Source organism: Camarhynchus parvulus, chromosome 5 (assembly GCF_901933205.1).
Source record: "Camarhynchus parvulus chromosome 5, STF_HiC, whole genome shotgun sequence".
NCBI classification, from domain to species: domain Eukaryota; kingdom Metazoa; phylum Chordata; class Aves; order Passeriformes; family Thraupidae; genus Camarhynchus; species Camarhynchus parvulus.
The window spans coordinates 24,746,934-24,772,991 of NC_044575.1; the positions used below are offsets into that span (position 1 = coordinate 24,746,934).

Sequence of the window (26,058 nt, forward strand, 5' to 3'; positions counted from 1 at the left end):
AATGCTAAAAGGATTATCTTCAACTCATCTTCAGTCCAATCAGGCATTTTCTTTTAAAACCACACTGCTGCTGCCTTCCAGCACATGATAAATTTGTACCAACAGAGATTCCACTGTTATCCACATGGGACATCATCAGTATCTTGGATGAAACCAAGCATATTCTAGCCACAAAGGACGAGGAAATGGGGTGCCCTTTTTAGGAATTAAAAGACAGGCAGGAATTCTTACAGCTGTTGTTGCTGGTTTTGTTGACTTCTGATGAGACATACCAGAAAACATATGTTCTTCTGAGTCAGAACCACTTCAACACCAGAAACCTTTTTGTGGTCCTATTTCAGCAGAATTATTTCCTTCTCAAAGAAATCTTAAGCGTTCAGCAAGGAGTCAAGAAGTCACAGCCATTTTTTTGGACAGTTTTAATTTCCTTCATCTCCTCACTTACCATGACCAGGATTAAACTGGATGAACAGAATAGGCATGCTTTGGTCCTCTCTCAGACTGCATTCATCTTAAGTTTAAACTTTACGTTCACTGTACCATGATTTTTCAAAAATGCTCCTGCTGTCAAAGCACTGTATGGTTCTTAGCAACCGACCACATAAAATATTTAATTCTCTACACTTGCTCCAAAAGTATATGCAAAAATAAAAAATGCAGAAAATTCCAAGAATGTATAAGGGTGGTTGGTTTTTCTTCAGGTCCCAATAGCACTGAGGCTGAAAAATCTTGCATTTAAACTAGATAAAACAATGCCCTCTAGTGTTCTGTGGAGTAATCCCATATAAAGTTGCTGAAAGCCTTAAAAAAATTCATGTACCATCTCAAGTGACAGTCAATGTTTTGAAAGCTTACGGCACATATGCAGCATCCCTAGAATTTTCTGTGTACCACTGTGCCTGCAGAAATATTTGGGATCCATTCTTTTCCTTCTCTCCACTGCTGATACTTGCATCATAACTTCAAATACCATCTGTGGACAGTCCTCCCACCCGGGGCATGTGTCAAATCACATCATGGCACCCGGCACCTTCCCCAAGTACACACAGGATTTGGTACACTGTGTTACTGACCCACCAGATAAGCAGGATGGAATTTTTGGCTTGAGGAACTTTCTTACAGAGCTCCAAAGTTTAGTAGAACTCTTTAAGGCAGCATCCCTCCCAAGATATTGATAAACTGCAAAGAGAACTATCCGAATTCAAGAAAGACTCGAACAAAGTATTCTCAGAGTTTAAAAACACTCCTGTAGAGCTATCAAAATATTTATTTACATCCTGTACACATTACAAAATTTAATTTTGCATCCCACAAAGGACTGGAAGAGATTTTATAACTGATGGTCTGAAAAGCAAAAGGTAAAGTCCTTGAAGAAGGCTGCTCTTAAATGGGCAGCTCGAGTCCTTCAATTTTACCATCCATTGCTCAGAAAGACAACTGCTGGGCTCTCACCAGCTAGACGGACTAAAACTTGAATGACTTTAATTAAACTTTTAATCACATCAAATACTTTTAAAATAATTAACAACAATTTAAAAAATCCTGTTAGACCACTGCGCTTTTGTTATTTTACATGACAATGAACTGCTGCAGACAGAAACCATGGATCAAAAGGGAGGACAAAAAAAAACCAAAAAAGGAGATTGGAAAGAAACAGCAGTTCTGTCCATTTCCCACCTGTAATACAGGGAAAAAAAAGATGAAACTGGCTATTTTCTGGCAACCTACGGAAGGGAACTGGTACACTTAGAAAACTGCCAATACAAAGACAGCATCAGTCACAAATGCCCTAAGCCCTATATGATTATGCAGGCATTTGAGAAGCCAGCAACACTTGTCAGGTGAAAGATACTGTACTATGGTTGGACACAAGGTCTTTTCTTTTCCAAACTCAATGATTCTTTGATTCTATTAAGTTGGAATTTGTTTCTTGTACAAACAATTTCAGTCACAAGTGGCCCTATTAACAGTGATTCTCACTCCTGGTGGGACATTCCCTGGAGCAAAGTTAATACAGGCCTGCTTTCTCCAGAGGGAAGCTAGCTTGGCCTCTTTGATAGGTAAAGACAGGCTGAGCTCCTCAGACTAGGTATCACCTTGCACCTTCCAGAGGAATTTATTCATAAGAACAAAACATCAGAAATCTCTTTAAAAAGTTTTGCTCATAAAAGTCAAGTTCTGCAAACAAAAGCCTGCCAGAGTGACCAAACAAAAATATAAAGAGAGCACCCAGTGAGAGCATACACCTAGAAGAAATTCTGAACTTGATGTGGCACTTGTAGTGAGCCTTTTAGGGCTCTGTATTTGCAGCCCTTGTGTCTGAGGCTGCAATTCCGAATTTGGATGTAGAAGTGGGATCAAATTAGACATTTTTAAAATTAGGTTTCAGCTAGGAAACTCCAAAATTTAAACTGCATTCTTCTCAGAGGGCAACCAATACATAGTCTAACTAAACAAGCAGATACTTTTTTCTTTTCTCTAATAAGGGGTGGTTACTGCCAAGCCTTCTGGCCTGCAAAAAAAATTGGTTTTGATCTTGTTATACATGTAACCAAATTAAGGGAGAAAAGAAAGCAGTTTAGAGACCATTCGAAAGACAGCCAAGGGAGGATATTCAGTGTTTGTACCACTGCACTAGAAACTCCTGTTTCTTAGAGGTCTGACACAATACATCTGTGTTACGGAGTGTATGCACAGAACACTACCTTGGAGAAACTGCTTGTATGTACAATCTCAGGATCAGATTCCTCCCTGTCACACTATCATTCTATTTGCAGGGAGTAGTGTGAGAAAAGGACCATTCAAAATCCAAGGTACAAAAAAAGCAGTGGTGGGATCTGGGGAAAACAGACATTATCTTGAGAACCCAGTTTCCAGCCTGAGTGAACAAAAGAGCTTCTCCAGTTCCTTCAGTTTATTCAGCAGTCCAGTGCCTTTCAGACACATTCTCACCTCCTCTGGGAAGAAGAACAACTTGAAGGAGAATGGAGGAAAATGCTCCAACATCCATCACAGAGAGGTCACACGCATGCTGTCATATCTTGACAGCACGTATGTTCTGCAGGGCTGGGATCATTCCACTAGTGCCTTACTAGGCAAAGATGCCAAGAGTGTCCAGGTAAAACACTAAAACCATCTGAACTGAAAGTAGTTTCATCAGTGAAGTATAATTGAGCTTTTCCATTCTTCACCTTGGCCCTCTTCTTGCACAAGTGCTTTACTATGAGTCTAGTGTTGGCACATTCTCTGTAATTTCTTTCTGTGTCACTATCTGCAGGTACCTCAGTCGCATGGGAGGGAGCTGCTCATAAAGGTCAAATCCCAAAGGACTCTCTGCATTCACCAGTCTGTAGTACAGCAGGTGCTTTTTCAAGTTCTGAAAAACGAAACAGAAAGGTATCTAATCTTTTCCACCATCTCCAACACAACACAGCAAATCTGCAAATAGTACAATTCCATCATGCCCAAGATATTTAATTACATCATCTTCAATAGAAGAGCTATAAAAGGCAGGTTTCTCCCACTAAAATTCACGCTTTTTTTGCATGAGATTTCCTCTTCTAAACACATTGTCTTCTCAACAGCCCCTGACAATGACTTCTTGACAGAAACCGAAGTGAATTTTTGAGTGTCATCTAATAATTTACCCTGGACACAAATCACAGAGGGCCAAATGACTCAGCTCTGTCCCACAAAGGATAGATTTTGGCAAGCTCCTCGAAAAAAAGAGAAACGTTAGATCTGTCCTGTTCTTTTCAGGGGAAGCATCCAACTAAGAGTTAAGAAAGATCACTGCTGGCCATCTACTCATAACTGTGCTACAATCATCCCTCTAATATCTCTAGCTATCCAGATACAATGCTGCTTGGACAAGAGGCAAGGAAATACAGTACAGGAGATTCATCTAGGTTGCAAGAGTCTCAATGTTTTGAGGTCAATTACTACAAGAACTGGTTAAGCGTATTCATAGATATTGCAGGCCAAAATCCTGCTGCTAATCTCATTGTCAAATTAGCAACATAATTAAACACAAATTTCAAAGCCAAATATAAATCTGTAAGATTAACGCATATGGAAAACTTAATTCCCAGCAGCACAAGCTGAATCTTACAAATCCTACCTCATCCACCAACAGCCACGTCTTCCGCAGCATGCTTTTCCGAGCAGCATCTGTCTCCTGGGAACAAAACACACACGTACATATGTGCAGTAACACCTCTGCCCAGGAGCATACAGCACTCCAGGAGGACTTGTTCATTATAGTGATGAGCAGCTTGTTCCAGCAGAAAGTGCCTGAGATGTCTTATCACTTAAATCCTGCCTCTCTGCTCCTTTCCCTGATCTGAATCTCAGCTGACTTCTCAACCTTCAGGATGAATTGCAGATCAGAGGTGAAGTCTTGTTAGCACAACTACTCACTGACAGAGGCCTCAAGGCCATAGGAGGGCTTCTGCTTGGTTACTTAGGTAAAGTCAAAGAAAAGAGTACTTTGCACCTTAAGACTGCCAAGGCAGAGGCCAAATCTATTACAAGCTCTGTCTGATCACCTTTCTTATTCTTTCTGCTTATTCTTCCCCCCACACCACAGAACACATAATTGCTGACCTCAAAGATTTAGCTAGGACTAGCTACCATTAATGCAAATACATTAGGATATAATGAACAAAAGCTGCTGTCTTGTATGTGGATCCTCAAACAGCTGATGAGACCTCAACATATTTGCTTACAATCTTTGTTTTCAAGTCCCAAAGGTCAGTGATTCACTGCAAGGCACATGGGACTTACAGGGAGAGCAGAAGCAAAACCCAAAGACTGCAGCCCTGAAGCTCTGCTATCCATTACCCACCTGTGTTGTGCTTTCTTGGGAGAAAATAAAACTGTTCACATGAGCTATGGCCACCACGTACAGAACAGGGCACCAGGTGTGGTGCAGCGCACCAGTGACTAGCGTTCGGAAGTAGAGTCGCAGGAGGTTCAGGTTATCCTCAGGAGGGGAAGTGTAGCGCTCAAGAGGCACAGGAAACTGCAACAAACCCATCCAGACACAACATTACAATTTTTGTCAGGGTCTAAGTGGTGAGAGGAAGCTCATGACTTTTAGAGTGCCCTTCCCTGTGCATGCCCCCCTGTAACGCAATATTACCCCAGTGGCATGACCCCCATTTGCAGCAGAGCTACTACAGTGCACCCTGACTGATGTGACATGCCTTGACAAAGTCTTGTCAAGACCTCTTCAACTTTATGGAGAGATGTTTTACTGGTCCTATCACTGCAGCTGATTTTTGGCACAGATAAGATGAGCACTTATAAAGTAAGAAGACAGAATTTAGCAGTGCTGTCAAAAATACTCTATCTCTTGTGCTCTGCTCACTCAAAAGAAACGCAGTCCTACACTTGACAGACCAAATTTTCTTGCTGTTACTCAGCAGAGCACAACTCCAGTATAACTATATGTGGAAAGATGGTTGAGAGGGAAAATGACTATTTGTCTATGCATGGGCAATGAAAAAATCCTCACCAAGGTGCAAAAACACTTATTTAAGGGAAAGGTAATTGCAAGCAGAACACAGGGTGCGACCAGCCCTTCTATAAATTAGAAGGTTCTCAATGGTTAATCCAAGCAAGGTTTGGAACAGTTTCCAGTGAAGACTGAGCAATTTCACAGCTCCTGCCCTCCACATATACACACAAATCAAGGCTGAAGAATCACAGGCAAGAGTGCAGTAACACAGAAATACCTAGTGACAGGCAATTACCATAAGCCAGGATTACCTGCTGTAATGGCACTCCCAGCGCCCGCAGGATATTTGTGTGCTCCCCAAAAACAGACAGACGCAGATGAACACTGAAACGCTTCTGTAGAGGTAGAAGAACAAAGACTCCAAAGAGTGGATCTCCAAAGGAGACACCCTCAAATTGCTCCAGGAGACTTATATAGAGATCATGGAAGGATGCCAAACCAGGGAGAGGAGCATCCAGGTTCAGGGAGTCCAGGACCTTGGGTTGGCAATACACAGAGAGAAGGGCAGCTGTGTAGCAGTGAATTGGTGCTTCTAGAAAGAGGTCATTGCCAGTGAGGAAGACACACATAAGTCGTGCAAGTTTGGCAGCAGTTGGCATGCTCTGGAGGATTTTAGAACGCCAGGTTTCCAGCAACAAGACCCACTGCAGGTTCCAGGTCACAGTGTTGATGAGATCAAGTGGGAGAGAGTTCAGTATGGCCCCACGTGTCTCTGCATTAGTCACTTTGTTGTAGAGGCTGATAAGTGGAAAGAATGGCCAGTCTGAAGGCAGGATGGGCCCTTTGACCTCAGGAAGCAGCATTGACTGGATGAGGTAATTCTGCCCTTGGTAGGACGCCTGAGAACGCATAAGGGTGGGCTGCAAGTGGACAAAGTGGGAAAGGTAGCAGGAACGAATGGAAGGCAGATTCTGGTATGATTCTCTCAGCAGGGCACCACGAGTAACCCTTGGAAGAAATGCTGCTGCAGAGCTAGGCTGTGCCAGTTTGGCACTGGTGCCCAGATGCAGAATATCAGAGAAGTCAGCTGCTTCTGGCCCACCAGCTTTCCCTTCACTGTAAGGTAAAGACAACAGTTTAAGAAACAAACAAATAAAAAAAACCCTGAAACGCCAAACAAACAACACATCACATTTATTCACCACTAGAGTCTTCCTGGAAGAGGAAGAGTAGTACAGGCAGAGCACTCAACACATTCTACGCCATTGAGCTATTCTAATACAGAGGGCCTGTAAAGCATCAGCTACCTTGGTATTTAGAGGGAACTCACAGAACTACATTTGGAGTCAGCAACACTGAGGCTGTGCCATGAAAACCCTCCACACAATGCCAGTCTAGTGTGGAGCCTGAAACCCCTTGTTCAGAGAGGCAGCCTACTTACCAACACAGACACGAGAGTGCTGAGATGAAATACTGCATATCAGATAAGGCCTACACAAACCAGTAAGACAATTCTCAAAACAGAAGCTTTGCAGCTGACAGTGGCAAGGTCAGGGGAGCCATACAGACTGATAGAAACTATGCATGTGGAGGGTGTTTGTCAAATCCATATGCCACAATCTCAGACCAAAGACCCACCATTTTGATGACCCAACAAAAAAACCAAAACACCACCACACAAACAAATCTACTAATAAATTTTCCTTCTTTCTGAAAAAACAAAGTACCTCCTTGCAGCACCTTGGTTCAACCTCCTACAGCGATACACCATTACTAATTTCAAACAGTTTGAGATGAACAAGATAAACTGCTACCATCTTGTTGCCCAGATATGAGAGGATTCATATTTGAGATGCTCATGAGTTCTTCCAGTGTAAAGTGGAAGACATGGCATTTGTCAAATCAGCAAACTTGATTATTTTGAGTTTGAGGAAGATTCATTGAGCTTTTAGGCTATCTCAAATTCTCATTTATTTTCTAGACTCCCTATTCTCAGGATGGAAGATGCTAGGCCTTAGGGAGGATCAGTTCTATCAGGAATCACACAACCTTGTCACAGAGGAAATCAAAAGAAACTGGTCACATTTCTCAACAGCGCTACATCAGAGAAAAATATGCAACCACTGTGCTTGCCTGATTAGAAGGCTCCATGCCAGAAGAATAAGCCAGTAAGTAAAATTCAACTACAGGGCCCTTTTAAGGCCAAAAATTATTATAAAATTGCTATGCCAATGTGTTTTTTCCATTTTCCCCATGTTTTCCCATGTACCAGACTAGAAAAAGGAAAAAATGCAAAGCTTACGGAAGAAACTTTGGATTAAAGGCAAGATCCAGCAGGACCTCGTGAGCCAGATGCTCGCTCCCTGGCAACAGACGGCTTAGCAATGCCATGGCAACACAGTGATGGAGTGAGGCATGCTGGGTGTAATCCGGACAAGTGCCTGCCTGTACAGGAAAGAAAACAACAGATAAAAGCATTTGTCAACAAGACAATCAACACGGACAGGAGGGTCAAACAAGACACAGATCTCGCAAAGTGAAAGACTGAGGCAGACCGCAAGACTGGGCAGCATTCATACCAAGACATATTTCTGCTTCCCCCTGACTGCCTTAGATAGTCAGATTTTTTTAGCAACACAGTTGAAAACTTTATTCTTATTTTATCCCAAAGAAAGGCAAAAATATAATTTTTCCATCCAAAGTGTTTTGGAACTAAATTTCCACATCAGTAACTGGAAAGATGTTATTTGCTAATGGGTCATATAAGTCAGCAGAAGAATTGCCAGACCTAAGTCAGGTACAAGAAAGAACAGAGACATGAAGACCAGCTGCCAGTGAAGTCAGTTCCTTGGGGGAAAGAAATGAAAGGACTGATAGCGATACCATTCTCCGAGCCAATGCTAACACAAAGTACTGCAGGTGATATTCATGGCGCAGGATCCATGCAGATGAGGGAGTCACAGAGGGAGGTCCAGTCTGCCAGCTTTGATGCAGATAATCCTTCAAGCCTCTGAAGCCCAGCACAGAGCTGTACTATAAAGGAATCACAAGTGGAGACAAACAATATTAAGACTGTTTGTGTTTGGAGCAAAGCAAAACACAACCCTATCCAAGGCCTGCCCCCTACCTCCTCTCACATGACAATTCCTGCTGGCTACTCCAAAAGCCATATTTTAAAATAGCCTAATAAACATCTGCTTTTCTTCCTCAGGTGATGGATGCTCACCTGCATCCATCATGACCATCTCCATCACAGACAATCAACAGTCACTGCCTATATTTTCCGTAGTGTTCTGTAAGGCAGAAATCTGGCCAGTGGCTTAAAATGTTTTTCCCTCATCTGGCCAGATATTTCCATTAGTAGCCAATCGGCTAATTCAACACAAGGTCACATGAAGGCTTTGAGAAAGCTTATGCTACATATTCCATCTTTCTAGAGCTCAGACATTTGTTCTTTAGAGTCTGAAACCTTCCATGACTCACTCATTCTATAAATTCAGAACAAACCAAAGTAGGAAGGACCTTCTTCAGTAGCACTCATTCTCTTCAATATTACCCCATTTTTCTTTGTTAAAAATGCTTCAACCATGCTTTTCCTCCACTGACACTCAAGTTTTATATTTTGCTTAGCCAAACAACAGCTATTCAACTCTTCTCAACATTCTTTATAAATACATCCCGCTCTGTAATTCCAGCTTCCTGGTGTCAACTGATTATTGGAATTCAAAGACAAGATATTTTTCTGATCCTCATCCCACTTGTTCTGAAAGTTGGGACGTTTCTCTCTATAATACTTCAATATTTTTAAAATTAAAATGCACAACAATTTGCTTTTAACAGTCCTTCTAACATCTCTTTTAAGCCTGGGAAGGTACAAATACTAACCCCTCTCACAAGTATATCATCATTCACCTAGGATTTGCAGTGAAAAGGTTTATTCTCACCTTGCTGGTCAGGCCCTTGTGAATGTGAGTGACGTTATTGATGAGAAATAAGAGGGCAGTGAGGAAGGGGAAAGGTGACTTGGAGCCAACAAGGCTCAAAGGAGGTTTGCCTCCAGTGCAGCTCAGAGATGCAATGCTGCTGACAGATTCCGGTGCTGGGGAACAGGATAGAGGGTTGCACAAAGCAGAACATGGCCTGTGTGAAGAAATAAAGAGACAGGGGATAGGTCAAAAGCATTCATAGTGCTGAGGAATTATCTTGTTGAAAAGTTGCTATCTATCTGAACAGCACCACACATTGCAGTAAAATGGAAGCCCTGAAGACAGTGAAAGCAAAAAGCCAGTGTCTCAGCTGGTATACCAAGCACTACTGCCATACAAGCTAATGCCAGGGATTTGTCAGAAACTCTTCAGCTAAATTGGTCATGATGAGCAGAAATACCGATGCAGTGACACATCTCTGATGTCAAATACATTAAACTGTTGGACCTTTGATTTTAAAAAATACGCCATTCCCCACATACATACGCACACCAGGCTAATAAGGCTGCCCACCCACTCAAGACATTTCAATAATAAACTTGTAGGCAACACCAAAAAGCCAGATTATATCTAAAATTGACTTTGCAAAAATGCTGCCCTTTATGTACTAATGAAATGCATATTTTTAAACTGTATTCAGAAAGAACATAGCTTTAATGTACATGGACATGACTGTACAGACCACTATTGGCGTGTGTGTTCCCTGCAGGTGAAACTACAAATTCCCACACCAGCAGTGCTTGCAGGGCCCAGAGTAGATACATCATGTCTGTATAGGTAAGACCACCACAAAGAAGAGGGATCACAAGCAAGCTGCTCAATGGTAATGTGGTGATAGGGCAAACCCTGTCAAAGATCCCTATCATTACTCTATGGCAGAAAAATAATTGCTTAAATGCATTGTTGTTTCTACCACTGGTATTACATGTAGGAGATGGATAAAAACATGTAGGGCTCACAAAGTACCCTGAACTCCTGGACCTAAACTGCCCAGAAAGTTTAGACAAAATTGTAAAACTATTAGGGCAGAGATCAGCTGACTCTGTTTTTTACCAGCCAGTATTAAGAACAGAAAGAATTCTTGTGGATGAGCTTTTATAGCCTGATCAAATCCATTGTCTTCAGACCACCAGGACAGGCAGAAAAGGGTCTAATGAGTGCTCTTGTGTTGGAAGCTCTGGTGCCAAGAGCTTCAGAGCTCAGTTTCAGTCAAGAAAGAACATGGGCCAAACTGTTTGGTGGCCATTCAAATACCACTTGAAAACAAAAGTTTCAAGTGCCCTTTATATCAGATGTTGTCAGAGGCAGATGGATGCCTCTCTGACTGCAAGTCAGGCCTTTTAGACTCCCCACTCCAGAAGATGAATCACAGCCTAGTAAGGAGGCTCCCTCTACAGCAAAGACAGAATATCTGCAGTGCTTAACTGTTCCCAGAGCCAGAGCTTATGTTATCCAAATGTCTGGAAGAACAGTTTGGTATCTGTTCTTGCACTTCCCTGCAGGGGTTTTCAAAGCCCTAGTGAAGCTCTGCAGGAGCTTGAAGATTTCAATCTAGTAAATTCTTTCATATAAGCAGCACCACAGAGAGCACATGAACAGTACATGAACACACTCACCTCATCATTTAAGAGCAACTCAACTAATTCTACTTGTGCTATTTTTTTAGACCAGTGAAACCAAAGAAGAATCAAAACGAAGAGTGACTAAAATAATCTGAAATTGATATGAAAACCCCAGCTACATGGCAAAGCAGAGATGCAGCAGCACCAGTAGAAAAGGAGGAGCTGCAAACCTCTGCGGCCGTCATGCCTTTTCTGTGAGGGGTGAGAGGACAAAACAGAGTATAGACACAGCCCTACTGCACTCCAATTCCCATACCTGGGGCATATTGCACAGGGAAAAGGGGAGAGAGGGGAGAGAGCTGTCACACAGTACAGTACAGAAATGGGGCTCCCTTAGCTTCTGACAAGAGCATCTTAGCAGTGGAATGGTTTTACCTGAGCAAGTCCCACATGCTGTCTATGGCTGGCTGGCTGAGAAGGGGCTGCAGCACCTCTGATGTCAAACGTTCCAGTTCCTCTAAGCAGTCAACTGGATTGACTGATGGCTGTAAAATACATAGAGAATGACAGGAAAAGAGAGTGAATGACCATAACATCCAATGATAGCAAAAAGACAGACTGATTTATTTACTTCCTCTATTATCTTTTTGCCAGACCCCATCACCTACACAGCGGTACTGCTCTAGGTTAGAGCTGGCCTCACTGTTCATAGTGTGGAAGCTGAGAGCTGGCACCTCAAGGTGTTCTCACACTCAAGTATTAAAGTGCATCCCAGAAATTCTTAATTGGCTGGAAGTAAGATATGGGATCCTTGGAATCAAGATTCACTAAATGAAAACTAAGGTAGACCCTCCTCTCCCTACCATCTACGTGTTTCTATTTAAACTGAAGATGACACAAAGATGATCAGAAGTACCTTGAGAATCTGAGTGGCAACACAAAGGTCTCCAAAAAAACAAACCAAAAAAAAAAAATCAGCTGCATAAAGTGTGATTGACCTACCCATCAAAGCATGAATGTGGATGAACACTGCACAGACGAGGAACTGTGGCTTTTAGAGAATCATCCAAATTCTTCCGACCCTAGTAAGCAACATTCCAGGTTGAAGGAACATGCTGGCAAATTTTAACACTTTTTATCTTCATTAGAATGCTGCTCTGGGATACAGAAATACTCATTTCCATTACATAAAATCTGATTTTACCCCAGGTGAAATCCGCCTCCAGAAATCCCTCCAGAAATCCCTCCAGAAATCAGTTAAACCTTTGTGAAGATGTTAACCTTAGTTTTTAATAGTCTAACAAAAATATTACAAGAAGGTCCCAGCATACACTATTCTAATTACTATACAAGTTGATTTTTTTTCACTAATCTATTCAAACATGCTAAGTACAATTTCTTTTTTAAATCAGCTAACTACAGGTAGATGACTGAACTTCTGAAGTGGAATTCAAAAACCCAGCACAATTCAATGACTGAAGAAACTGTTTCATCAGTCACTCTTCTGGGATATCTGTAAAGGTTAAAAAGGAACATTTAACTCTTGGCTGTCCTGGTTCTCTAATGCTCAGGATGTAATCACAGCCTGTAAAAGGTATACCAACCTTCAGGGCCCTGAAGACATCTTTGAGAGACACTGGCAGTTTCCACCCCAGCCATAACTAATAAACTCAGTTGCTTTTGGCAAGTTTCAGAGGAGTTGCACAAGTGTGAATAACTACAGCCATTAAATTACCCCCACACCTTCAACACAGCTCTCCCAAGCTGGAACTCAGGCATGTCAGTTGGGCAGTAAAGAGGAAAATTGCATTTATCTTTAGAACATGAATCTTTAAGATAGCTAAAGTGTAAGACATTATTCTTCAATAGCATCACACTGACATGTCACCTTCAGAACACTCACTTTAAAAGATGATCACATACTACAAACTGTGTTACAGAATTTGACCTTGAATGTCAGTGGTGCAACAAATAAATTTATCTTCGTTATTTCCCATCCAAAGTTCATACAGCACGACCCTTAAAGCTCAATCTTCCACCCAGATGATTGCAGTATAGGTGTCCACATGTAAGCTCTCAGACCAAAGCAAATGCAAAATCACATGACCTGATTTATCCCACTAGGATAAATGGCTGCCAAATAAAATTACATTGTATTTGCTTCATGCTTTGGAGCTCTGTAGTAAGTCAGAACAATCACAGCACCACCACACACCTTGATTGAGACCCTGATCCCAAAGGATGAAAGGACAAGAAAGGAAGACTGATATTTGGCACTGCTAATGTCTAGGGTTAGCAGACTTAAGTGACCCTGAATATCATGCAGCCTAGATATGAGCTGTAGTTATAAAATCAGTGCTCAACTTGATGCCTTAATAGCCATCTTTTTCAGTACTGACTGTAAGTTCCAGTTTTAAGAGGTAATACACAAGCTGATGCTGGTGAGATGAGAAGACAATCTGTATTTTCAGGCCTTACCTGTTGGCTGTAAGCACTGTAATAAACTCCCAAGAAGATCACACAAGCTGTGGTCAGAGGCTGGATAGTTTGCCACGTTTCTGTCTGGGATATCTGCTGAAGGATTTTTTTCAGACTTGTCTCAAGGAAGGGCTGTAAGCCTGACACTTGACTCCATGCTACTGGAGGAGGTGGGATCGGTTCGCTATCTTCTGAGTTATTGCTGAAACCCAGTGGAAGAATAAATATCAAACAACTGTCTCTCTAAACCATCAATTTTAATAGAAAGATGTAGGCTAGAAAATTATATCCAATAGCACAACTAGGGGAAAAGTTCTTGTACAGTCCCACAACCCAGACCAAATAATTTAGGCAGAAAGGATAAATGTAGAATGTACTCTAAAGCTGAAGTTTCTTCTCCTGCACTACTCTGCCCCTGAGCTATGCTCTAGCTTTATCTAGCTTTAATGCTACCTCAGTACTCAACTTTAGTTAAAGAATTTCTTGCTTTCCACCAGAAAAAGTACCTGTGTTTGCAACATATCCTACTGCTTTGATGTCTACCAAAACCAACAACCTCTTAATTCTGACTCATCTTGGTTTCTGCAGAGAGGTTCTTTCCTCCAAATCTCAGGACATTTACTTCCTTTACTCCCAAGAGAAGTTCCAAGCAGCTTACTAGCTCCTTTCAGCAGGGCATTTGGCTAACAGTGCCCTTTATGCCCCCTAGCTTAATGCAGATTTTGACTCCTGCCTCTGGCCATGCTAGCAGGCATAGCTGTCAGACCAGACACTACTTCTGACCTTGTGTCAGAGGGAATACACCCCACCATGCAGGGGCTCACATGTGGGACAGTAAACAACTGAAAATGAGGGGAAAAAAAAACGTGACAGCCACGTCTCCAAACCAAAGAAAGGGAAGAGGGATGCCAACTATTGAGATGCACAGAATGGTGACTTAGAGAGCCTACCTGCTCAACTTGGCTTGCAGCTCGGCAGTGTACCCTGCTGTTTGTGTCACATGTGTCAACAGAGTAACCACTGCTGCAGCTCGCTGCACAGACAACTCAACCACAGGGCTCTTCCCACTGAGCAACTCCGGCAGGGACTGCAGTATCCTCACCAGTACAGGGTAGAGATCACTGTAGTATGAATCACAGAATGCATATGGTTGGAAAGGGTCTCTGGAGATCATATGTACTTCAAGATAGGCCAGCAAGACGAAGATTGCGTAGGGATATATCCAGTCGGATTTTGAATATCTCCAAGTACCTTGCTGTGCAACAATGCTCCAGGGTTTGATCACCTTTACAGTAAAGTTAGTAAAGATTACAGTAAAAACACTTCAGTGGAATTTCCTGTATTTCCATTTGTGCCCATTGGCTCTTCACTTTCCACTGGAAGAATCTGGCTTTATCTTCTTTACACTCTCAAATAATTTATTTATAAAGATTGTTAAGATTTGATTATGAGAACCACCACCACCACCACAATAACAAAAATAACTGACATAGAAAAAAGATGACAAAGGAAGACTACTGCTATTCTAATTTCATCTGAATGGGACCTACCTAATACTCTGCCTCCATGTACTCTGATTATCTCTTGAAAAAAATACTTTGATTTTATTCTTGCTGGGGAATAGCTCTCACATTCTCAGCCACACTTACAATCTTGCAATGTTAAAGAATCTTCTCCTGTTTCTTTCCTCAACATGATTTACACTGCTAAAATAGTATATATAGTTTTTACTCTTTTTAAATCATAAATCAGATTGTGCCAAAGAAGACAAAATGCTGCTGTGGATGAGAATTTCCCTTCTGAAACTCAATACTGTCCTCCCTTTTACTCCACTTTAGAGCAATTCCACAGCCATCTCTCTTCTTCCAATTACAGGATGCAGATTTAATGCTTGAGGTAGGTCAAACCTACACCAGGTGCAGACCTTGGCAGTCAAGCACAAGAACTTGTCCTGACCTGGAAGTCGATGCATCATGAAGTTTGTCTGCATCACTCAGCCCCACTCAGTGTGGTGACTGCTACCCACAGACTGCCCCTAGGTCAAGCACATTCAGTTCTGGGTGTGCTGCAAACCACGTGTTTTGATGTCATACAAGCACAGATAATTCATCCCTTCAAGGATAAAAATATGCAGCCCTAAAAAGATACAGTGTCTCCCACTGCAAAGCAGAAACAACAAAATAGCAGAACTTGAACACAGGAGATAGTGAACAACCAGCAGAAGGCAATACAAAGCACTTAGAAACTGAGTTTTACTGCAGGAGGCAGGAGAAAGTGAGGTGAGACACCCTGAAGGGAATGGAGACTGAGCCTGGAGAGGCTTCTCTCTGACCCTCTGAACAGGGTGTCCATTGCTCTGTCGTGCCCCCCATCCCAGGTGTCCAGCCCGGAGCTGTACCTGTAGAGGTCGCAGGCCTGCCCGTAGCCGGCAGCCACCGCCCACAGCCGGAAGGCTTCGGTGCTCAGCCGCGTGGCTTCCTCCCTCGGCAGGGGCACATCCACAGGCTCTTCAGCGACAAAACGACTCAACCGACTCTTCAGCTCAAATTTGCCAAGCTGTGAAACAAATCAAGCAAAAAGAAAAGGATGAAGAATAAAAAAGACAAAGGGATAAGGGGCATCAGGTGCATGCATCATTACCTCATTGCTCTGACACACACAAAGAGCTGCAGATTTCAATTCAGCTCATTCTGAGCTCCTCTTGCACTGCTCAAATCTGCTTTTATTTTGCACAGTCTCAAGGAGCAGACTACCAAGGATCACTAAATGGTCAATGGCTATTAAGAGAGAACTATTCCTGCAAGAGATGCCATGGGGTACCTAATCCATTCCTAACACAAACGAACTACACTTAAATAATTTCTGATAGAGGTTTGTCTGCCCCACACACACTCCTGTTTTGGATGCTCTCTGCAGCATTTAACTGATTTTTAAAAAAATATATAATTATCCTTCCTTAAATAGTCATAAATGTGACTCTCTTAGTCAAGCTTACATGTAAAGATATATTTTGTGAAAAACGATGTCCACAAAAGTACTGAACTGATGCTGACATTCTTTTGGGAAGGTCACACTAGATGGGTTTCAGGGGTTCTACAACCTAAGTCTTTCGATAATTCAGAGTTTATTTTATGCAAAGGGTACCTCCTGCCTATTACTTTCATAAGGTTATAGAATTTTGATGCCTTGGAAATGTTCTGAGGTTATTTTGGTATTGAATTAAGCATGACATGACTCATTTGCAGTTCCCTAGAAATAATTTTTATCCTCCCCTACATCTGGGTATTTTTACTTAACCATAAAAAAGAGCTTCTCTTTCCTTCTCCCACACATAAAAAAGCTTCTATGTGCTCTGTCTAAACAAATGAGGCAACAATGTCTTTTTCACAGCACAAGGAGATATTATAGGTAATTTAAATTTCAAATGCTTTAGAGACATCTTGTACGGAAATCAATGCACACCAGCAAGAAAGCAAAGGAGCTGATGAGTCAAAACTATAAATTCTGACACCTCTTCTACAGAAGAGAGGACAAAGCCAAATTTACTTCCAGGAGGAAGATGGAAGAACTTTGTTGTTAGCTAAAATAAATTCCTACATTGATGGTTTTGATTTAGTTTTTCATTATCTTTCACTCCCATGTTTAATTACATGCAACAGAACATAGGACAGTGTAACAGTAGCAAAGCCTGAGTGTCAAGAACCTTCTAAGCAATTTTTCCACACTTTGAAATACTTGGAGTACATAAAGCCTGAAGTAGAAAAATATCTGAATTTTACTCTGTTACGTACCTAGCATGACTTAAAGTCTTCAAACATCCCACTATCCACCACTGTTCTCTATACTTTACAGCACAGACTGGTGTTCTGTTGACAGTAGCATTTTCCTGGGTAGCAATTTGTTAGGTGCTGTTAACAACAGTGAATCAAAAAGCCTAAGAAGTGCTCTTTACACTGTAATGGGTGCTGCTCTTGGTAGATTTCATGCATTTATAGCACCAGCATGACAACCTATATGAGGGAATGCAATTACCTCTGAAGTGGAAAACTTGTCCAGAAGTTAAGAGGAGTTGAAAACACTGATGAATTATCACAATTATTAAGACAAATTAATGGCAGAAAAGTTCAGCCAGGGTTGCAAAACACAAGGATAGTGGTTAAGTCTCTGGTTTATACAGTCTTATGCTGCCTATCACTGAAACATGGGAGTGTACAGAGCATCACACATCAATGCATGCTCTAAACATCTGTTCTTGGTCAGTATCACCCTGCTGGGCTCTGTGACTTTCACATGAGTGCATTACACAAACCATAAAAAAGCAGAGTAAAACTCAAGCCAGCTCATCTACCATTGTTCAGGAGAAGCATCATTTTTATGACTCTGTCAACAATTCCTTCAAAATATATTAATGCATCTTCCTCACCCGTATTTCTTCAGCTTCAGCTCACAGTCACCTCTAGTTAGCTTTCTGTCTTTATTTAGGCAGTAAGGCATAGAGAACCAAGGCCTCTGCAATCAAAAAAGCTCTTCCAGGAACCACTCACCAGCCTGGCTGTTGCATTTCGGCCTCCAGATGCCAAGACCCTGATGAACTTCATAGCACTGGCACAAGCAACTCCGTGGAGACTGGTAAGTAAAAACCCTGGTTCAGCCACTTTGGGATCCCACTGAGTAGGGAGAAATTCCCTGACAATGGTCTCAATCAATCGAGGACAGTCAAGCAGCTGCAGAGGAATAGCAGGGAGCACAAGTAACTAAAGGTGTGCAGTCATGCAGACGTGCAGAAGACATGCGAAACAGACAAGTTTGTCTGATCTCCTTGCCATAACTTCACCCGATCTTTCTTCCCTTTCCAAACCTTTCTCTATCATTCCCAAGCTCTTATTCAATGGGAGATTTACCTGGCTGCATGCCTCAGAGGAGTGCCTTGCTATATGGGTGAGGATGTGCAGTATATTCTGAACTACTGATGGAACAGGTCGCACCACCTCTAGGATGTACCTCAGCCGGTGCTGGATCCTTGTCTTCAAAAGTCCCTGAAAGGTGTTAAAAAAAAGGAAAAAAAATCAGTAAGGGTCTAAACAAGTGCTCTCTGTTATTCAATTGCTGGAACCCAAACTCACAACAGTCTCTCCAGAGACTGTTTTAAAATTAGGAGTCATTAAACAAGTTTCTGTGTATTTGCAAGTATGCTGGCAAATGAGCAAGAGCTATCTAACAGAGCAGAAACAACTTTAATTCTGTTCTGAATCAGACCACTGGAGGGGTTTGGATACTTGTGTTTTCCAGAGTATAAAACTCTAAGTGACAGGGAAATAACCTTCCCTATAAAAGAAGAAGGTTCTCATGGTCCTTGAATAATTTTGGTTAGACACCACCTCCAGCTAATGCAGCACTCAGAGCACCTGTCACATCAGAGTAAGTTGACAGAAACATAGAACAGACACAAATTCCTATTTTGCAGTAAGAAAAGATATGCATAGGGATGATGTGATCAGTGGCAGTGCCAGGAAACAAATCATCAATTTACATAACAGTGTGATGCAGGTATTATGGATGTGCCTTTTCCCAGAATCAGGAATGCATTCATATTACTGATACTTTTAAAAATTTACAGCCAAGCAAGTTGTAGCTCTAGGCCTGACCAAGTTTAGCAGGTAGTTTAAATACTGCTTTTCCAACTGTCTGGAACAATTGGGTTCTAACAGCCAATAAGCAAGCATGAAATGGACGTGTACAGCAATGGGAATAGAGGGGAATTTGATCCCAAATACCTTCTAAGTTCAGCCCACTCAGAACAAGCTGAATTACTCTGAACCATGACACAGTTTACAGAATCACAAACTGACCTCCTGTCTATCTACCACCCTTTTGTTACATTTTTTAAACAGCGCCACACACCTAGCAGAACATATCTGAAATCATGAAGCCTCTAAACAAGACCAAATGCCCAAGTACAGTAATTCATGCACCCAATGATGCTTTTAGACCAAGTGCTGTTCAAACACAAGTTCAAGGATTAAGTGATGTGATCACAGGTTTTAATGATTGCAGCAGGCAAGAGGGGTGCATTGGCACCACCAAGGCTGTTTGAGATAACAAAGTTTGCTGTTTTTACATCTCCTATGAAAAATACAGGATTAGGTTTAAAATGTGGGAGAAGTTCATTCTGAACACTGTAAAAATCTTAATCTGAGAAATGCAAACATGACATCTGGGGAAATGGTAAATAGCCACTTTATGTCAAATAAAAAAAAATCACTGTACAAATCTACTAGTTCTGAACTATCTAACTGTAATATTCTAGTTTAAATTCTAAAAAGTGCATATAGACATTTTAAAAATGGCTGAAACCTTTTCATTTTGAATTCAAGTAAGTGAGCCTGAAAGTCATGTCTATATGCAGTCTTTCAGGACATCTTACCAGGTCATCAGTGTGTTTGTTGTTGAATTCCCTAGAGGAAGTTAAGAGATATTAATAATACTGAAACCACACAAGTCAAGTCTCAGCATTTTAAGAGACCAATAAAATTATCCTCCTGGTAATATATGACAGGAAAACAATAACCAACAGCCAGGAAAGTTTTAATTCTTGTTCAGAATACTCTTGTACAGCATGCACAGGAGAATGGATGTTTCAACAGCACATACAGCACTGTGCTGAGCCTATTTTCATAAAAAGCTTCTGGGTCTAACTCTGTAGTTACCTTTACAACATCATATCGGGCCACATCTGGGTCTGGCTTGTTTTCATCCTTTAATTTTTTATTTTGAGATTTCTCTGTTCCATTTAAGTCTTCCTCTTCCTCCTCTTCTTCCTCCTCATTGTTAGGGACAAAGGGAAATGCAGCCGTCCCTTGGTACCATGAGAAAGTCCAATCGAGATATTTCTAGAAGGAGTGTTAAAGCATACAGAATAAAATTCTCATCAAGAAAAACAAAAACACAAAGACAAAAACTTTTCGGGGATGCTTTTGAATATGGAATGCTTCATTGATTCCTATATAATCCCAAGAAAATGCGAAGACAATAAAAACTATTCTAAACATATACAAGTAGAATTCAATGCTTTTTCAGGGAAATTATTTTGGCCTTACACACACAGAGACTTGGAAAAACCCTGTAAAAATAATTACTGTGACATGAATTAAATTCACTACACAGCTAACAGAAATTTAGTTTAACTGGGAAAAAAAAGGATTATAAATAAGTAAATAAATAAATAAAAAACTACCAAGGCTCTAGGCATTAGACAGAAATTTGGTACTAATTGGTTTCCTACTTTTGGACCTGTGGGGAACCTAGGTCACAAATAACACAGACAGATCATGCAAAAATTGATATGATAAAGACTACTTGGTCTATTTGCTCATGTTTGCTACACTTTTGTTTGAACATCCCTCAGCTTAAGCAATTAGAAAAACCTCTTTTTTTTGTTCACAGCTGATGACAGTGTCAGGTACTCTCAAGTTCTAGGGTAACAGCCCAACTAGGGTAATAGTTCCAATTCTTCAGAGAGGGGATTGCTCCCATGACAGACCTACTTCCCCCAAAATTTTTAGAATATGAAAGACAGCCAAATCAAATGCTTGCACTGCTTAATAACTGCTATAATTTTCTATTTCCTGCACCCACAATCAGAAACAAACACCACATTACACAGAAAAGTAGTGGTAGACTTCAATTGCCAAGTACCAAAGAAGCACAAGCTATTATCAGACATCAAAACATCCCCCAGTGCAATATGAAATATGATGAGTGAATGGCATGGTCAGAAGAGGCCTGACTCAAAGGGATGAAGCCATGAGTCCATCTGGAATACAGAGTTTGGGACTATAGTCTTCCTTCCACCAAGAGAAGCAAAAGCATTAAGATGAGGTAGCTGGGTCATCAAAGGAAACAAAAAGAAAGTTGCTTCCTTCCCATAGCCATTGAAGGATAAACAAAACCTTCGGACAGCATGATTTTTATGTGTGTTGGTCTTCTATGTTTGCAGTGTGGATAAATCCTATTTGTCTTACAAATCCTGGAGCAGAAGGCCAGGCTTCCAACCGTGTCCCTTCCTCAGAGACCTTTTGAAATTCAGCAACACGAGACTCTAGGAAGGACTCTTTGGGTTAGAAGATATACTGACACAGCATTCACAGTGCTGCTTCTGGCAGCAAGAGTCAGCAATCCCCACTTACACAAGACATCTCACCACAGGCTTTGATCTGAAAAATCAGAGCACTGCAGACACTTATAAACCAGAGTAACACCAGAGGAGAGAAAAAGTACATTAAGACGCTGATTCATAGTACTAACTACCTACGATGGGTGGGCAGGATTCATCTAGCAGAACTCCCCTGGGCTTATAGATAGAAAAGTAGCAAAATGTGGAGAAAGCTACCTACTCCTTCATTTCTCTTGCCTCCCACTAGGGACAGCTCTACAGGCCTGGCAGAAGTTGCAGGGTACTTCTACCCCATCTCTTCTATCACCAGCTCCTTTGCCTTTAAGAGAAAAGCAGCTCTCAAGGAAGGTACTTGGAAGCCAGTCTATATCAGATTGCTTCTGTCCAACCAGGAGTACATCTTAATCTGGCTGCTCTAGGCTGTCTAGAGCCCTGAAAATCTACAAGAAGTCAACCTTCTTACAGGTGAAAAAGCATCAGTGAGAAAACAAACACATGAACAGGCAAAATTAGGTACATATCAATGTTACAAAACCACAAGGGAACAGCAGAAATGGACAATGAGAGAAAAAGAGAACAGCATTATTATGAAGCATAAAGGAAAGCACGGAGAATATTTAATCTGTTAAGAAGCAGAAAAACTATGAATTAAGAAAACAACCAAAGGGAACATTAAAAAATAAAATTCTACATATACATTAGTAGTGGCCTGATCTAGATTGCAAAGATATAAAAAGAAGAAACTCAGCAGCATGCACTGAATTTAATCATAGGGCAGAGGTAATTCAAACAGTGAGAAAAAAAAAGATACCTGAATCCCTCAAACTGGGATAACACACTCCATCATCTGTCTCAAAGCACAGCAATGACATTCTACTCACCATTAAGCTAACATGTCCAGTAAACCTTTGTTCAAGCTACTTACAATGTCTTCTCATTCTGATTCCTGTAAACAGCTCAGCCTAAATCAAACCCAGGCTCTGAGTGATCATCTTACCTCATCATCAAGTGATGCCAGCAGAGCCCGGAGAGCACCAACGGATGCTGCCACGACATTTTCCACTACATCATCCAGCGAGAAGCGCAGCAAGAAGAGAAAGCCAGCATCAAGCAGCAGACGCAGAATGCTGCCCTTCAACGAGGAAGCAAACTCTCCAGCCCTGGCCTGGAAAGTGCCAGACAGAGCCAGGGTTAAGGCTGTGTCATCTCAGCTGGATACATCTCTGGGCTGTCACATCTCAACATTTTACATCTTTGCCTCTTTCCACTTCTACTGTAAAGCTGCTAAACTGTGCGGAGGTTATTCTTCCTATAATTTATCCTCCATTCATTCTACAGAAGAACATAGCTGTAGTTCCTTAGTGCAAGAAACCCTTCTTTCTAAAGTCTGCACTTGTCTGCACTCATCTTTTGACTTCATTGTGTTCTGCTCCATCACCCTTCTCAAAACCACCAAGTTGCTTCTTCTCTATTCCAGTACCATTAGAGGGAATGTTAGCACTTCCCCCAAAAGTTAGGTAGAAATGTGCACAGAAGTATTCATTTTGCTTTTTCCTCTTGGCACATTGCTCTGTGAGTAGGCTTGGCTCTTTCTCACCTCCTACAGAAAATGCACATCATGAAGCTGGCTCAGACAACAGGAGTGGAGGGGTCAATGCCAAGAATAGGCTTGTCACAAAAATAACATTAAAAAAAACCAATGTGCATCCAAATTAACAAGAGAACTGAAATTACACCACTGCTGCTGAACAGCACCTGAAACAACCTGTTGGGAGAACAATACTCTGGAACTATCCAGAGAAACCTGCATCTCAGTTTGTCACATCCCAACACTTAGCTTATCTAACAGTAAGGATCCTCAGTGGAACAGAATGCCCTGTTGGTGACTTTGCTCATCTTCGCTGAACAGCAGAAAACAAACAACTAGTACCAGAGAATTTGGGCCCTGCCTGATCCACCAGAAACTTGAGTTATGGGGAGAAATTCCTTGAAGTGACTTACCCTTTGAACAATACGACCTAAGACCTGTAGAGCCAGTGTCCTCTGTTGTGTAACTTGGCTGCGAGACAGATGAAAGAGCTCTTGCAGAGAATAACCAGCTCTCTAAATGGCAGGGGGAAACAAAACAAAGAAACCAAAAAACACCCTCAGCTACAGCTAAAAACAGGTCCCTTAAAATAAGATTACCTGTAACATACTGCATAAGCGAAGACAAATTGCAAGCCAATGTTGTTTGCCGCTTTGTGGCAATTGCAGAAGAGATTCTAATCTTAGATGTCACAGCAGAAAATTGAACTTCTTAAGCAAAGGAAGTATGTGCACCTTTTTCCAACACCACAGAACTTTAATAGCATTAAAGAGAAAAAGCATCAACAGTTTTCTGGAAATAATGCAGTTAATGCATGCAGACACAACTTTCTTCAGGAGTTTGTTTCTAAAGAAAAATTACTGCACTTTTTGAAGGGTCTTTTGTCACTGAAAAGCTTGATACAAAAGGAATCTACAAAATTTAACACAGAAAACAGAAATGTGTGTACCTTTTCTATTATATTACACCCACCTACCTCTGCCTCTTCTCCATGGTGGTGCAAGCCTAGATGTGTTGGCAAATCAGCATCTGCAGGAATCAATTCTCCCTTTAAACTGAATCGAGCTTGCATTCCCTATGGCAAAAGGGTGGAGGGAGAAAACTATTATTTCTATTGCTGTCCACTCAATTCTTCTCTTAAAATAACACCTTTTACATCACCTGCCAGAAGATAACAGTTCAAAAACTCATCAGGCCTCAAATTCTTTTTTAAAAATATACCCCTATCTTTCCTTTTTTCTCAGTTTTACACCTGTTTCATCCCAGATTACAATGGCTAGACTCTCACTTCCTAGCTCTCCTGAGTGCTACAGACTGAACTGATCCTGTATCATCCCATCCTGTGAAAGAAAATGGGGAATCTTTCAACCTGATGAAATTCCACAGACTGAGCAGCCAGAGGACTTGTTTTTGAAGCCTTCAAAACTGTTATTGCTGAGAAGCATGATCCAGACACAAACATGCAAAGTATCAGTTTCTGCTTTCAAACCTTTTTGGTTTTCTTCTGCCGAGGTGAGGGCAAATCTTTCATCCATTCCAGCTTCTCAAACTCTACATTGTCCATGTGAATCCACTCCTTCCTGGGCTTCACAGGCAGATCATCATCTTTGTGTGGGAAGAAAGAAATGTCAGTCTTACCTTCCAAGGCAGTGATGAAGGAAATACTATTCCTTCTTTGCCAAGCTACTCAGCTTAAAGACTGTATCAAATATAAGATTATGTAAAATAAAAAGAAAACCATTTTCAAACTGACTGTTGTCTAGTGCATAAACATCAAAGGTTTAAAGCTATTTTCATCTTTCATGAGAGCAAGAAGAGGAAGCAAACAGCACAGTAATGAAATTCAAACAATGCTAATTTAGGAGAAGTCGAACAGAAGTCAGGACACAAGTAAGGCAAAATTACCAGAACCAGTGCAGAAAAAATACTATCAGCCCTACTTTTGAGAAAGGAAACTAGTATCACTCAAGGAAGAGAGTGTTAGGAGGGACATGAAATTGAAAAGTATTAAAGCAGAGTCCCAGCAAATTATAGGAAGACAGCAAGATTTTAGCCTAGATACACTGAAGGCAGCTCAATATTTGTGCTTTGGTTGCATTTGTGATGCTGCTATTCAGTATCCCTCCCTAAAGGCTTGAAGAGATCATCTTGGGAAGAAAAGATCAAAACGGCTGAAAATTTGCACAGCTTTCCTGACAGCTCAGTGGGGAAACTGGACAGTTGAACAAGAATTACAAAGGTGCAAATACTAAAGGAAGAAATTACTAATTTAGCTTTATAAAGAGCTTTGACTACTAGAATTTGACAAACAAGACATTCGTGCCTGACATCACAACAGCTGCCCAAGGAAAGAGATACATCACCGTGTGGAAGAATCTCACAAGTGAAGAGACCAGAGAGATATAACCAGGAAAGGTAAGGCTTTGCCACTAGGATACTACCCCAAACCAAAATAAGAAGAGATGAGCTAAGAAGTTTTCGCTATCTCAAAAGAAAGCACATGTAAGGACAGTAACAGGCAGCCCCTAAGGGCATGGAAAGCATTAGCATCACTCCTCCAGGAGCAGCCTAGAACTCATCTGCATTGCAGCTATTAATCCTAGCACTCTGGTCTTCTCTTGCAAGGAACAACGAGTCCCACAGAGATGCTCTTCTTTCATCAGATCTTTTCCTGCTGATAACTGGCCTGAAACTTAACCTTTTACCTTCTTCCGGTTATCTAATTAGCAGATAAACTTTCAAGAAGGGCACTCATCCTCTCCAGAATGAAGCTTCACCCTTATGATCAATGTGGTATTGAATCAGGCAAG

The 26,058-nt window shown here is 41.3% G+C and overlaps 1 protein-coding gene across 2 annotated transcripts in view; it reads right to left on the reverse strand.

Moving 5' to 3' along the window:
• Positions 1-1,255: 1,255 nt before the first annotated feature.
• The window catches only part of RPAP1 (RNA polymerase II associated protein 1), a 38,809-nt gene continuing 14,006 nt past the window's right edge, over positions 1,256-26,058 (reverse strand). For both annotated transcript variants that reach the window (XM_030949145.1, XM_030949144.1), the window contains exons 8-25: positions 24,738-24,853; positions 24,225-24,323; positions 23,662-23,763; positions 22,658-22,825; positions 20,195-20,377; positions 18,389-18,523; positions 18,032-18,211; positions 15,886-16,043; positions 14,438-14,608; positions 13,488-13,689; positions 11,445-11,554; positions 9,406-9,601; positions 8,345-8,494; positions 7,764-7,906; positions 5,773-6,577; positions 4,847-5,023; positions 4,121-4,177; positions 1,256-3,376 (exon numbers count right to left, since the gene is read on the reverse strand). In XM_030949145.1, the coding sequence (XP_030805005.1) occupies positions 3,221-3,376; positions 4,121-4,177; positions 4,847-5,023; positions 5,773-6,577; positions 7,764-7,906; positions 8,345-8,494; positions 9,406-9,601; positions 11,445-11,554; positions 13,488-13,689; positions 14,438-14,608; positions 15,886-16,043; positions 18,032-18,211; positions 18,389-18,523; positions 20,195-20,377; positions 22,658-22,825; positions 23,662-23,763; positions 24,225-24,323; positions 24,738-24,853 (3,308 nt within the window). In that variant the 3' untranslated portion in view covers positions 1,256-3,220. The remainder of the gene's footprint in view (positions 3,377-4,120; positions 4,178-4,846; positions 5,024-5,772; positions 6,578-7,763; positions 7,907-8,344; positions 8,495-9,405; positions 9,602-11,444; positions 11,555-13,487; positions 13,690-14,437; positions 14,609-15,885; positions 16,044-18,031; positions 18,212-18,388; positions 18,524-20,194; positions 20,378-22,657; positions 22,826-23,661; positions 23,764-24,224; positions 24,324-24,737; positions 24,854-26,058) is intronic.